General features: G+C 27.4%; 1 protein-coding gene across 1 annotated transcript; it reads right to left on the reverse strand.

Annotated features, from left to right (window-relative positions):
* Positions 1-10,332: 10,332 nt before the first annotated feature.
* Positions 10,333-13,091, reverse strand: LOC124943469 (LOB domain-containing protein 18-like). Its single transcript, XM_047483968.1, has 2 exons — positions 12,801-13,091; positions 10,333-10,482 (listed from the first exon to the last, which is right to left on the reverse strand). The coding sequence occupies exons 1-2, from the start codon at positions 13,089-13,091 to the stop codon at positions 10,333-10,335; spliced, it is 441 nt and encodes a 146-aa protein (XP_047339924.1).
* Between the last annotated feature and the right edge of the window lie 2,915 nt (positions 13,092-16,006).

Here is a 16,006-nt window from a genome sequence, read left to right on the forward strand (position 1 = left end):
CATAACACCGGTATGCAACAACTCTTTTAACTCGTCTATCAATGGCTGAAGAAACACGTCAATCGAATCCCCGGGACTTTTTGGCCCAGAGACTAACATGGAAAGAATGAAATTATTTTTATACATACAAATTGTAGGAGAAACGTTGTAAGGGATAATAACAACAGGCCAAATACTATAAGAAGTCTTACCATTTGCAAAAGGTTGGAACCCGTCACTTGCGAGAGAAAGTCTTACATTTCGAGGCTCAGAGGAGAAATCTTTGAATTTTTCATCGAAGGACGTCCATGTCATTGAATTAGCTTGATGCCTTAAAACTTCATCTTCAACATAAATATTATCTTTATGCCAAATCATCCGAGGAGCGGTTTTGGAGCACATGTACAACCTTTGCAATCTCGGTGCAAGTGGGAAATATCGTAAAATTTTATTTGGAATGAACTTCCCATTCACCTTTTTTTGAAGCGTACCACTTGATTTATTGATCTTCCATCTAGACACACCACAAACTTTGCACTCTTCCAAATCTTTATCTTCTTTACGGAATAACATAGAGTCATTCTTACAAGCATCAATTTTGTCATATGTTAAACCAATGTCTGTAATAAATTTCTCGCACTCATAGTATGAACTAGGAAACTTAGAATTAGCTGGTAATATTTTCTCTTTGAGCAATTTTAATAACAAATCGAATGACGTGTTGGTCCATTGACCAACATTTTTTATGTGATGTAATTTAAGTATGGTGGAGGATTTTGAAATTCGAGATTCTTCGTACATTGGAAATTTTGAATCATCCAACAAACTGTAGAATGCCTTAGCTTCGTCAACGGGACGTTCATTATTTGATGTTTCAGCGGCTGTATACAAATCATTTATGACGTCTTCCATAAATTGATCATTATCTTGATCAATTTCTTCGTTAATTTCATAATTAATGACATTATCTCTTACTCCACCATGATTTTCATCTTGAACTTCATCTAATTCATCATCCTCATCATGACCGTCGACCCTTACATTCGAAGATCTTCTTTCTCCATGACAGTACCAAAAATTATAATTTTGAAGGATTCCAAACACAATTAGATGATCTCTCACCACAGTTCTATTCTCGTAAGTTCGATTTGCACATTTTACACACGGACAGGCAATAGAAGTTTTGTTAGTAGACCTAATCGCGAAATCTATGAATATTTCAACCCCTTCGATATATTTTGGATCATTTCGTCGTAGAGTCATCCAATGTTTATCAGGTACTTCCATTTTAACTAGAAATGAAAAGCCAATTATAACAAAATTAATATCTACTTATGTCATTTCTTTAAACAAGCAACCCTAACAAATCAAGGAATAAATTTTTCTAAAAATGCAACACTAACAATTCAATAAAGTCATTTCTCTAAACATGCAACCCTAACAATTCAATAAAGTCATTTCTCTAAACATGCAACCCTAACAATTCAAGTAATTAAGTCATTTATCCAAAATTTTAGAACTTACCAAATGGAGAATGTCAACGAAGATACTTAGTTGATTACAACAATTGAAGGTGGCCTCAAGAACAATAATAAAGTCCAAGTCTATATAACTGAAAGAAAAAAACAAACATTAACATTAATAAAGGTAGTTAACCTTCTTCATTTTAAAAAATAAATATATTACAATTTAATACTAATGTATTGGATTCACAATTGAAATAAACAATGCCATTTAATGAGATAAGCATAAAATAATCAGATAAGCATTTTAATAATGACTGTAATAGCCAACTAAGAGTAACAAGTAGAGGTCACTACCATTAAAAAGGTATACTACAAATCCTTTACACACACTTAAATCCAGGATTCCTACCCATAAATAAATTAATAATAATACCTTTTCCCTCAGTGTTCATTGTATTATACTATTCTAGATGATGATAAATTCTTTGGAAACCTTTTCAAACATTTGCCTTCTCCAAATCAGATTACTGGGACAATCCTAGATTTCATGGTTACTAAAAAAAGTTTTAATATGCATAAATATCAAATAGAAAATGAAAACATACTTTACAAAGGGATCTGTATTCCTTCTGAAGTCGTTTTACACAAGCTTTCTGCCATCTTGAAACAACCTCTTATATGGAATTGCTAATAAATTTTTCTAGTTGAACCTTAGTTTCATTGTTTGACTAAACTACAACTGTTTCAAGAATACGAATAAACACATAATCATCAAATAACTAGGTAGACACGCAAAAGAACAAACAATAAAACCTAGAAGTAAATAGGAAGGTAGAACAATTCATTTTGTAAGTTTATGAGAATCACAACTTTTGTGGCATATTATTGCTATCAAATTAGAAAGCTAGGGTTTATCACTATGTACCCTCATACCCCTATTCCTAATATGTATCATTACAAGACATCAAAAGCAGATGTAGAACTGATGAGATTTTTATGAGGGTTTGAGCAAAAATAGGGCAAAATGTTTTTGGGTTTTTATCTAAGAGGTGGTATAGATAATACTTTTGTCTGCAAATCACTACTACTAACTTTTGGGGCATATAACGTTTGCGCAGTATCAATATCAACTTACATAAATCAACACGGGATTCAACAAAGCTCCTTCATTTATCCATGATTATTCAATAATTTACTTGGGTCAACAGGAGATTTCTACAAAATGTTTTGGGAATCAGGCCAAAAAAGAAGTTTGATGCAAGAAAATTGAACACAATTTGTCAGGGAAAATAAATCTAGGGATAACATAAGACCTCAAATCAAATCAAATGAAATCAATTTGGATTATATTAATTGCAGATAGATAGTGTGAGAGGGAAAGAAAGAAAGAGATGTCGTCTTGAATTAGCGATCCATAATCAAGGCTGGATTCTTTCTGGTTTTGTTTGTGGATCCTGAATTTGAGATCACCATTGATATTAAAGAGGATAAAAATAACAGAAAGAAGGTAAGAAACTTTTTTATAATAGAAAGAAGGTAAGAAATGTTTGATTATACAGACCTATTTGCACAACTCCAAATTAGCGAAATCATTTAGGGTTCCAGTCCAGCATTTAGATCAAGAATGAATCAAAACATTTAGACAAAAGAAGGAGAAGAAGAGACGAACCAGTTTATTTCGTGAAAGCGTCTGTCATGAATGAGCCAACAATAGCCATTGTTCTTGATCCAAGCTAGGAAAGGAGTCGACAGTGAGCGGAAAACTGAATTGGGGAAAGAGAGAAAGAAGAAAGAAAAAGAATAAGTAATATTGTTAACCTTGTAATGATTATTAATCACGGCAATTAGGTAAGGCCGTAGTTAATAATATATAATTATTAATCAGGGTTTTATATAACGCCGTGGTTAATACATATTCACATTTAAATTATATATATTTAATAATTTTATATATAAATCTAAAATTAATGTTAATACATTATTAACCACAGTTTTACTTAACGCCGTGGTTATTAGTAATACATTATTAATCACGGTTTATATAACGTCGTGGTGAATAATATATTATCTATATATTTATATTAATATTTAAAAAATAAAGGTTAAAAATAATTTTTATGTATTATCTTTAATCATTAGTTTTTAATATATATATATATAATTATTAAATTTATATATATATATATATATATATAATATTTATATAAAATATATTTAAAAAATAGAGTTATAAGTAAGTAAATAGTTCAAAGGTAAACAAATAATTTGTCTTTGTGTATATAAATATAAATATATAGATAAAATAAAAAATATATATTATATAATTATTTGATATGTATAGGAAAGATATTTAATAATTTTATATATAAATCTAAAATTAATGTTGATACATTATTAACCACGGCTTTACCTAATGCTGTGGTTAATAATAATTATTAACCACGGTTTTACTTAAATCCGTGGTTAATAATTATTATTAACCACGGTTTTACTTAATGCCGTGGTTAATAGTAATACATTATTAATCACGGTTTTATATAACGCCGTGGTGAATAATATATTATCTATATATTTATATCCATATTTAGAAAATAAAGGTTAAAAATAACTTTTATATATTATCTTTAATCTTTAATCATTAATTTTTAATATATATATATATAATTATTAAATATATATATATATATAATATTTATATAAAATATATTTAAAAAATAGAGTTAAAGGTAAATAAATAGTTCAAAAATATATTTAAAAAATAGAGTTAAAAGTAAATAAATAGTTCAAAGGTAAACAAATAATTTGTCTTTGTGTATATAAATATAAATATATAGATAAAATAAAAAAATATATATTATATAAATATTTGATATGTATAGGAAAGATATTTAATAATTTTATATATAAATCTAAAATTAATGTTGATACATTATTAACCACTGCTTTACATGATGCCGTGGTTAATAATAATTATTAACCACGGTTTACTTAAAGCCGTGGTTAATAATTATTATTAACCACGGTTTTACATAACGCCATGGTTAATAGTAATACATTATTAATCACGGTTTTATATAACGCCGTGGTGAATAATATATTATCTATATATTTATATCCATATTTAGAAAATAAAGGTTAAAAATAATTTTTATATATTATTTTTAATCTTTAATCATTAAATTTAATATATATATATATAATTTTGAAATTTATTTATATATATATATATAATATTTATATAAAATATATTTAAAAAATAGAGTTAAAAGTAAATAAATAGTTTAAAGGTAAACAAATAATTTGTCTTTGTGTATATAAATATAAATATATAGATAAAATAAAGAATATATATTATATAAATATTTGATAGGTATAGGAAAGATATTTAATAATTTTATATATAAATTTAAAATTAATGTTGATACATTATTAACCACGGTTTTACCTAATGCCGTGGTTAATAACAATTATTAACCACGGTTTTACTTAAAGTCGTGGTTAATAATAGTTTTATATAACGCAAAAATCATTATTAACCAAAAGCAAGAGAAGTTCACTTTGTTTTACGACAATCAAAGTGTCATTCATCTCTCAAAGAATTCAGTTTTTTATTCGAGATCCAAACACATCGACGTGAGATATCATTGGATACGTGATGTGCTTGAGGCAAAAGAGCTGAACTTGGAGAAGATTCATACAAGTGAGAATGGTGCCGATATGTTTACAAAATCCTTGCCTACGGACAAGTTTAAAGATTGTCGGGAGAGATCGGGTTTATTGGAGCCCGCAAAGTTGCGCTGACGGGGAAGATTTATTGGGTCAGCTCATTTGGCAGTTGGGCCTGACAAATTAATAAAGCCCATTAGGGCATACTTAATTAAAGAAAAAAAACACAGCAGTTGATTGGTTCTCTCCCCCTCTTCCTCCATTGAAACAACAATTTCTCCATTGAAGTAGTAGGTTCTTCTTCTAATTTCCTTTATCTCTTCTCCATTTGATTAGCCATCTTTAGTGATGATGATAATGTATGTGAATGACAAGTTAGGATGAGTTGATAATTTTATTAGATTACCTCTAGGTTTGTATTGAACAACATTGTATACCCATATTATATAGTGGATGATTTAAGTGGCCGAAATGTCCCGTGGTTTTTACTTAATTTGGGTTTTCTACGTAAAATTTTGGTGTCTTTCTCTCTGTTTCTTTGATTGATTAATTGTTTGATGCTCAATTGAATTGGCTGCCTATTTGATTATATAGAAGGGGGAAAAATTGTTAGGCCTTTGTTGTAGCTTGTCTATTTCTGGATTGCTAAACAGGTGTTATTATTCGATTTCTCCAACAACTAGGGATCACCTAAACTTGGGACTTCCTTTTAATGGATCTCCTCTCGATAAGTCTGTTGTCATCATCTAAGCCCTCCCACGATACACTATTTACACAACCTAATCCAACCCAGCTTACCTTGGATCATTTTCTCATTCCACTACCTTCACCAACCAAACTTACCACAAACTCTTCCATAACCCTACTAACATCAAATTCCACACTCATATGTCAAGACCCCCAAAACAATCCCCTCCACTTCGACAATACTAACTACTCTAGTGAGGTAATAACTATAGCCCACTTACCTTGTAATTGTCTTCACCCTAACCCCTAATTAATACCATCTCTTAAATTGTGGAGGAACCTAAGAGTCTAACATATAGAGCATTGTAGTGTCCGATTGAGGATACTCATGGAACACAATTACGAGGTATCATTCCTATATCATCACTCATCTCTAATTTTGATGAATATATATCTCTAAAATGGACAAGAGAGCGTGCATTGAATAACAAAGACAATTACCTAGGCAAATGATTTAAGAGAGAAAGAGAAACTCAAAGAGTTTCAAAATCAAATTAGGCCTTCGTAGAAGAAACAATTAAGATCGATGTTGGTTTGTCCATACAAAACTAGGAGATTTATTAACCGCAATAAATGAACGATAACATCATCCGAGTTGAGAAAATCGACTATAATGTGATTCAAGTATGGTGGATATTCCTATCTTAAGACATGACTTACTTTCAATCTCATCCACAATTTCTTTCTTTTCAAACTCTCATCTTATGTCTACTATTTCCTCACAAAATTCTAACTCTTCACAAAGGGTTCTGATGGCTGATCATAATTATCCACAAGTTCCTCAATGAGTATCTTGTTAAGAAACTACTATGGTTTGAGGACTTTTTTAACAATCTATTTGTTAAAACGTCTTGTTTGAATACATAAACCAGATCAATTAGTATTCTAGAAATTCGTACATTTGTCATTATTTTCAAATTTTTGAGTCATAACTTAGGATTTACACATCACTGTCACATCGATCTCTGGTTGACCAATATAGAGGTATTGCATTATTTTGGAATGATATGTCAACATATCTTTCTATTTAACTACACAATACTGGATAAACACATATATGTCTTTTAATCATATCCCTTATCCATGGAGACTCTCTTTTGTATATGGATGTATTTGATAGAGACGTTCTTTGAGAAACAATTTCAAAAACTTCCACCAAATACTATTCACCCTAGCTATATGTGTAAAATTTTAATGACCATCTATATAACTTGGAGAAAGATAGTAGAACTGAGAGTAATAAATTTGGGAACGCAGCAACACCTATGATGCAAGGAATAATAGACTTACATCATGATATCTTTTTCTTCCTCATTCTTATTTTGGTTTTCGTCCCTTCCGGGAGTGAAGGAAATTCTAATTTATAGAGTAGCTAGGATAGAACCTAAAAGTATCTTTGCTCTCGCTACCTCCTTCCTTATTTAGTCTTATCCACTTCCTTTCCTTAGGTGTCATGAAGTGAGTTTTCTTTTGTGCTCTATAGAGTTGTTGAAAGGTGTATAACATCTATTTAAGGATCTTCTTTTCAAATTATTAATCATTGTCATTTTCTAGATATTGGCTCAGTAGGTGCAGGTACACATGGTGCAATAACCGTGGGTGCATACCTCCTGAGGAAAAAAGAAAGAATAGGAATGATCGTTGAGAATTTATCTTATTTTAAACCTAAATAGATTGGCCCATAATTCCATATATCTAATAATTCATATTCTAATATGTTTTAAGCTAACTTTAAAAAAAATTAAACAAAATCAAATCAAATAACACAAATACAATACCAATTTCAAACTAATATTTTTATTAAACAATAAACGTAAGAATTAAGTTGATGAATTTGTAAAAACATATATTAATCATAAGATTAATTAATATATTTTGAATATAAATCATATTTATTTAATTATTTGAATATATATCTTATATCATACCTCTAACATAGATTAAATGTTTTTTTTTAATTTATAATGGTCTATAAAAAAGTTTTATTGTTCAAATTAATTCAAAAGTTCACCTCTAAACACATTGTGTACTAAAGACATAAATCAGAAAAAGCACCCGATCATTCAAAAGTGGGCTCATATTACCAATAAATTAGAATTTAAAGAAAATTATCAGAACTAGCTACCATTGCAAGAAGAAGACACAAAACTTCTAAACATGTCGATATTGCTTTTTAAAACCCTAACTATTTTTTAATTTCTTTCCACTTGTGTTACCAATAATTCAATTATAGTATTAATTTTATTTGAGTGACACTATAGGTACAATGACACAATACATTCAAAATAAATGAAAATTTCAAACTTAGATAAACAACTTTATTCAAATGTGTTTTCATATAAGTATTGAATTTGCTTAACAACTTTATTCAATAAACAAAATAGAAAAAAACAAATTAGCATAGTCATGATCTTGGTAATAATTTTTCGGATAAATACCACATATGATCAATCAAACTCCAAGAAGCGACGTGTCATGGGTGACCGCGCCAAAAAAATTATGTCCACAAAAATGTAGTAAAAGTTTAAATCAAATCAAAACCATACTATTTTACAAGAATTTTTACTAATTAGTTTCTTATTTATATATAATAGTATAAATATATGAATGGTAAAAAGGGGTTTATTAATGTTGAATAATATCAATATTGTGTTAGTTTATTTTAAAAATAAAATATATAAGAGAGAAGCTATCTTAAAGTCAGATGACTTTACTTTTTTAATTCTAATATTACCATAATCTAATATAATATTTTTTATTTTGTCTTAATGTGATTTTTTTTTAAATTATTTTTAAAAACAAATCCTTTAATTAATAATATGATTATCTCATCCTAGATAAAAGAATTAATAAAATCAAAATATTATTATATTAACTAAAAATTAAGTCAAAGAAACATACTATGTTAAAGATAATATAGACATTTATATAGACATTTGTATAATACATTATTATCAAGAAATGTAGATAACTAATAATTTAAACAAACGAAACAATTATTTCACAAAAATAAACCAAACCAACACTAATTTATACAAATTTCAAAACCATTTTTTTCCTACACCAAACATACATATAAATAATATCACGATGTAATCAAGCAGTACAAAGGGTAAGGCATTACATAGCCCCACTTATAAAGACTCTAAATTTTTTAAATTTATCAAAAACATTTAATTAATAAATATATATTATAAATCAATTAATATATTTTTATCACAATTATATTAATATTTTTATATATATTATGAATTTTTTATAAGTAGATATCTTAGTTATATATTTATTTTATATTTTTTAAAATTATGATTAGTATTAATATATTTTAATTTTTGGCCACAAATTCTTTTTTTGAATAGTTCCTCAAATACTCGGGACACCCAATGTAATTACACAAAAATATATTTTTAGAAGATTTGACATAATTATGATTTTGATTTATTTCTAGTTTTAGGGATTAATTAATTTATGATAAATTATATACATACCATTTTGGAGTGCAACCATATATATATATATATATATAGGATCTCAAGGACAAACATGAGCCTTCAAGCATAAAGTGAAAATGGTATCAATTCATTTTTAGATCTGGATATTAGTTAGAAGCTCATAAATAGTGTTCGCTTCGAAAATCTTGTGAACGGACGTAAAATTGACTATTACTTGATCAGAATCGATGTAAGTTGTGAATATGTAGTCATCCAGTCATCTGTTTTGCAATGAATTGGCATTGATGCTCATTATTGATTTTTTTCAACCTCGGTAATGATTCCGTCACAAGAATTGACATGGATGCTCATTATTGATTTTTTTTTCTTTGAGATGAGAGTTTTTTTTGGAAACTTAGGATAACAATAATTGAATTTATAAGTGTGTTTTTTTAGATCGATGAGAGTTGGTAGAGTTCTTATTTTTGTGAAATGGAGTAATAGGAAAAAAAATTTAAATTAATGTTGTAGTTTTATTTATAATTTTTTTGGGGAGTTTTTCATTAAAAAATATTATCAAATCCATCTATATTTCAACCATTAGTTAATTTATTAATTAAAAAATATAATTATATCTTTTATTTTATTTTACTTTTATAAAGTTAAATTTATAAATAAAAAAATAATAATATCTGCCAATGCCAGAGGAAGGTTGTTGCTTCAAAATATACATATACAACTTTTTAAACCACTAAATTTTAATTTATAACTCATATTCCCAATGAATGAGTATTCATATGGAACGGAAAAGATACAAAAAAAGATAGAAACTTATAGATACAAATATTCAAAACCCAAATGTAGAATACATGTAACAATCAAAACATATAAAAATTTTAAACTTAGATAAATAAACAAATTACAGAGTTTGTTTATTCAATGAAGAAAATACTGAAAATCCGGAAAAAAAAATACCATTCAAGAACGGTAATTGCCAAATTACCATAGTTAATAGTTTAGGGATTATCAAAAGTAATTATGAATTAGGGCCATGGTGGCATGCTTGGGGCAGATCTTTGATACCTCAGCAGTAACTCCCTAGCAAACTCCTCCCCAATTTCGCCACCCACCGGAGCTCCGGCGAAAGTGTTCTGATCATAGAATTGCTGCAGATTTGCTGCCCATGAATTGGCCTGCTGATGAGATACCAAATGATCTCTATCCGATTCGATTTCACTATATGAGTATGTAATGTTTTGTTCTTAAAATATCACATTAGTTGTTTGGTTGCTTTCTTAATGATCCAAACCAGGATCCTTCAAGTATTTGTCTAACATCATAAATTTACTTAATTTCTTGATTCATATAATCTATAACATACATTAGACTCTTGTTTAAGGATTATTATGTATATATTTATTTTCAAGGATAATCTTGAAGTACTTATGAGACTAAATTTGTCTCTAGATCTTTCAAAATATCCAATAATTAATATCTAGAAATTCTTTAGTCTAGTTTATTTTCTTTAGACCTATAAAGCTTGACCTTAACTGGACAACCCTAAAAGAATTCACTAGTTGTTTTAGTTGAATCTTTATTTCATATATAAGTTGTAATTCTTAACTCTTCCTTCCAAATGAATTAATTACATGAAGATATTCTATAAATATTTGTTTCCAAATAAAAAGTATCTAAAGAAGTTTTTTATTTCTTCATCTTTAATATGAAATGTCAATGCCCACACCGATGTTTCTTTCACCATCAATTGATTTTTGACAACTAACTCAACCGTACATCAACACATTTACTTTAGATAGTAATAATGAAGTTTACCATCAAATGTGTATGAATACTAAAGTTAAATTACTTTTAGAACAAAAAAAAAACTATAATATGTATTCTTTTATGCACCACTTTCTTTAGTAATTTTCTTTTAGGTGCAACATCTACAATTCATACAACTTCGTTTCTTTATTATCTTTTAAGTTATTTTCTAAGTTAACATTATTTATGTTATTTTTGTTTCAATCTTTTATTTTCTTACACACAATATGATGTGAGTTCATATAGAGACTAAATCTCATTTTAGGCAACTGCAATTTACATCAGTTAACTTAAGTATGAATAAGAAAATTGAAATTAGATGTATGAGAATACATTAGTGTAACTCTAACTTTAATGCATTTAATTTTGAAATAAAATAAAACATATGATGTATTTTTTATGAAATCTTTATTCTAATAATAACCTTAGCAATTTTAACCCTTTTAGATATAATTCTTAAAAAAAAAAATTCTAGATACGCCTTAAAATCTTCATCATATAAAATGAACTTAAGATGTTGACAAGAAAAATCTGTATAAGTAGAAGTGTTAACTTACTTATATAACACATCAAATGCACAAACATACTCACAAAATTTTAATAATCATATAAATTCAAAATAATGGTACGTCTCATCATAAGATACCAAACGCAACATTAATATTTAGTCTTTGGACATTAAATATTAACTTGAAAACGATACTCTTTTGTAGTAATCAAATATTAAGAATAAGTCCAGTTAAACAATTGGTTGTCTTTGGATAGTCCAATTATTCACATGTCACACCGTATAATTGTTACATATTTATTACCACATGTGCATAATATTATTCTGACCAATTATTTATCTTCCTTTGGGCCGATTAAATAACCGCATGAATTACATATACACTACATTCTTAATTTATAAAACATATTAAACTACACAAGAGAGCCTACTTTGGTAGGATGTTGCTTCAATTAATTTTTTTAATAAATTAATAAGTTATGTACATACTTTAAGTGTGTAACTCAACCAATTATTAAACTTCCTTTTGTCCGATTAATAATCGCATAGTTACACACACAACCGTCTTAATCTTATAAAACAAATATGTTCTATAAATTAATAATTTGTACATTATTTAAATTTGCAATCCGACCAATTATTAACCTTCCTTTGAGATGATTAACAACCGCATAATTACAAATTTAAGTGGGCCTAAAATCGTACAAAATTTGAATGTGTTATTAATACTAAAAATCCGAATATTGTTTTATATATCAAAATCACATAAATTTCATATGCGTGTAACACAAAAACAAATAATTGTGATTTTACTCAACACCCAAATACTTTTGAAATATGTAAATATATATCCGAATTTGTAGTATAACAAGATTGATTATTCATCCAAATATAATAATATAAAATCATGAAATAATCAATTACATACGGATATGGATAAGGATTACATAACGGATAACGCCTAAAATTCTAAATTTATCAATTAATATGTTAATTTATTTCCTTTAGGCTAAAATTCTAAATTTATCAATTATTAGGTTAATTGCTTTCCTTAATTCTTGATAAATAACTTAATTCTTGTAAATAAGTTATTGATATTCTTTATTTATTAAATTATTATTGATCCTGTCTAGTTTTCGTGATTAATTTATTCATAATAAATCATAGATAAATAAGTACCTGATTTTGGAGAGCGTAGATCTCAGACATGCAACCATAGACAGGATCTCGGAGACGAGCCTCAGCCTCCAAACATAAAGTGAAAACGACATTGGCTCTTTTTTCGATCGAGATATTGATTAGAAGCTTGGAAATGTTGTTGGCTCCGAAAATCTTATGAACGGACTTGAAATTTGCGGTTCCTTCATCAGAATAGAAATAAGGTGCAAATATGCACTCATCTAGGCACCTCTTTCGCAAGAATTTACGGGCCCCGCATGCTCTAATTCTAGAATTGACATTGATGCTCATAGTTGATTATTTTTGTTGTGAAGGGAGTTTTTTTTTTGGGTAAAAAATTAAGATGAACAATAACAGAATTTATAGGTGGGTTGATAAGAGTTGTAGAGTTCTTTTTCTTGTAAAGTGGAGAAAAAGAAAATTTGAGATTAGTATAGTAATTAAACATTAATTATTTTTCATATTTTATGATTCTTTTCATAAAAATATTCTCATCATCAATTTATTAATTAAAATATATTATAAAATGTTTTATTTTTATAAAGTTTAAATAAAAATATTTAAATAATTAAAAAAGATCGCTTTTCACAAACAAATTTATTTAAAAAAAAAGACTTTATGTAAACTCGAATAAAAGCTAACACAAGGCGATACATAGAACTTTTAGTTGTTTGCGTGAATAAATTTGTTTCGTACTAGAACTTCAACTTAGGACGTTTAAGTAAAATTTTAAACTTGTAATTTTTGTTCTCCTAAGTATTGACTTTTACCACTAAAACTATTTAATAAATTATATAATTAATAAGCTATATATATATATATATATATATATATATATAAATTATTATTATTATTTGTTTATAAAAGCTTCTAAGAAGCTTATAAGTTATGCTTCTAAATATGTAAAATTTATATAGGTTAATACTCTATTTGTATAAAAAAAAAAAATCACACCAAACAATTATGGTAATTTACATAGGATATAATATGTATTATAACAGGTCTTATAACCCTAAGGAAACACAACCTAATACTAACAAATTAATCATATTTGCAATAGTTGCACTTGCTTAGGAGCCTCAATACACACACAAAGGAATTATCATAGCTAAGTTGAATTTGTGATTTAATTTTTGATTACCAATGACAAGTTTTATTGTTTGAAGGTAAAATTATTTTATTAAACAAGTGATGGATAAAAAAAGGTTTATAGTGCATAAAATACAACAATGGATTGTGGTTCACTACAAATAAAAAAAATAAATAAAACATCTTTGTAATTACATTAAAATTAGGAAAATTAAGAACAAAATTATAAAACATAATATGTATTGTAAGCGTCCGAAGTGGTAATGGTGTGATGTGATGATATTTGGTGATGTATTTTCATCATCTTATAAAAGATTAATTTCAAATTAATTTTACCTAATTTTTTGGTAAATAATTTTTTTTTTCCAATAATCAAATTTTATAACTTACTCAAATTTTATAAAAGAGACGAATAACCGAAATGATAAACTTGATTAAAGTGATAAATTTAAAACTATTTCGTAAAAGTTAATTTTAAAGGGTTAGCCTATTGATTTTTATTGTCTTTACTTGATTATTTTAAATTAATAGAAATTCATAATTTAAAAAAAATTAGTTTGATTTTCGGTGACACTCAGAAAAAAACTTTACACTATATCATTAGTGTCCTTCAAAAACAGTTTTTACATCACAAAATTTTGACTAGATAGAAAATTGAATTTCACATTTTATTTATCTAATTATTTTCTTAAATTTTTAGACATATATTTAAATTTGACATTTTTTATTTTAAAATATTAAATAAATATTGATATATTCGATTAATGTCAAAAATTGTGAAAAATGTTATCCGATAAATATCAATTAAAAATTTTAGATTTAGAAAATAAATCGAAACGAGTATTTAAGAAAAAATTTAATGTTCCAAAAATATTATAAAGACATTCTCTATTTTTCAGAATTTTTAAAAATAGTTTGAATTTTTTTTAAATATCAAAAACATTTAAAATAAATAAAAACAAACAAGCCTAAGATGGCCTTGGACCAGGCGCGGGTGCACCGTTGGTTCGCCAGGCACATTTCAAGAGATGTCTGGGTTGGCTTGGATGCGGTATGGGTCGGGGTCAATGTGGTTTGGACTCTGGTCAACGCGGAGCGAGGCATGTAGGTAGATCAAGCGAATCGCAAATTGGACTGCCTAAAGGGGCGAGTAGGCTCTAAACGCAAAATCAAATATATGGGAGCTTCGTCTTCCTATTTGAAACTTGTTCATCGTGCTCTAGGGTAGTCATTCAACGTCTAGAGGCATGGTTAGAGCCTTGATTGAAAAAGGAAAAATGAGTTTTGTGTTTTAAAGATTTAATTACAATTTTAAACTTTTGAAAAACTTTCTTATACTTATTAGAATCACAACTAATTGATTAGCCTTTAGATTGATTTTAAATTTGAAATCCAATAGTTTTTTTTTTGAGAAAACATGATTTCTAGCAAAATATGTAATAAATCTCCCGGAATTTGTTTAAAAACACTTCCAACATCATTTAAAAAATATTGGGATGATTATTGAGTCATCATTCTTAAGCTATACAACAAACAACAATTCGATTTTTAAATTTAAAAATCGAAATTGGGCATTTATGATTTAAGTTGATTCAAATTGATATTGAAGGAAAGCTTATAAATGACCTTAAGATCAAATTCAAAACAATAAATTGAAATATCATATAGTATTCACATTAAATGAAATATAAAAATTTCAAGTTTTTTTCATAATATAAATTACAACATGAATGGTAGCTTACAATGAGTTAGAAAACACTCGAAACACTTGTTGAAGCTTTTTAATGAACCAAAATAAGGGTTAGAGACTATGTATAAGGTTTTCTAAAAATTAAAAAAAAACTATAAATTTTAATTGCGGATGTTGTTAGAGATTGATTGATTGTTTGTTTGAGGTTGGGTTCTTTGTCTTCATAGGGGCATTCCTTTCATAGTCAGTCCGAGACAACAAGTGATATAAGTCGGTTCGATTTTGGAAAAAAATCAATAATGATCGTCTACTTGTTTGGTTGAATTTCATCTTCTCGGTGAGTAAGACGACATAGGATCGAAGGGGAAATGATCACACAAATTTTTTAAACTTTATCATTTGGTCGAGAAATGGCCAAGATGAGGAT

This window comes from Impatiens glandulifera, chromosome 6 (genome assembly GCF_907164915.1).
Source record: "Impatiens glandulifera chromosome 6, dImpGla2.1, whole genome shotgun sequence".
Lineage (NCBI taxonomy): Eukaryota > Viridiplantae > Streptophyta > Magnoliopsida > Ericales > Balsaminaceae > Impatiens > Impatiens glandulifera.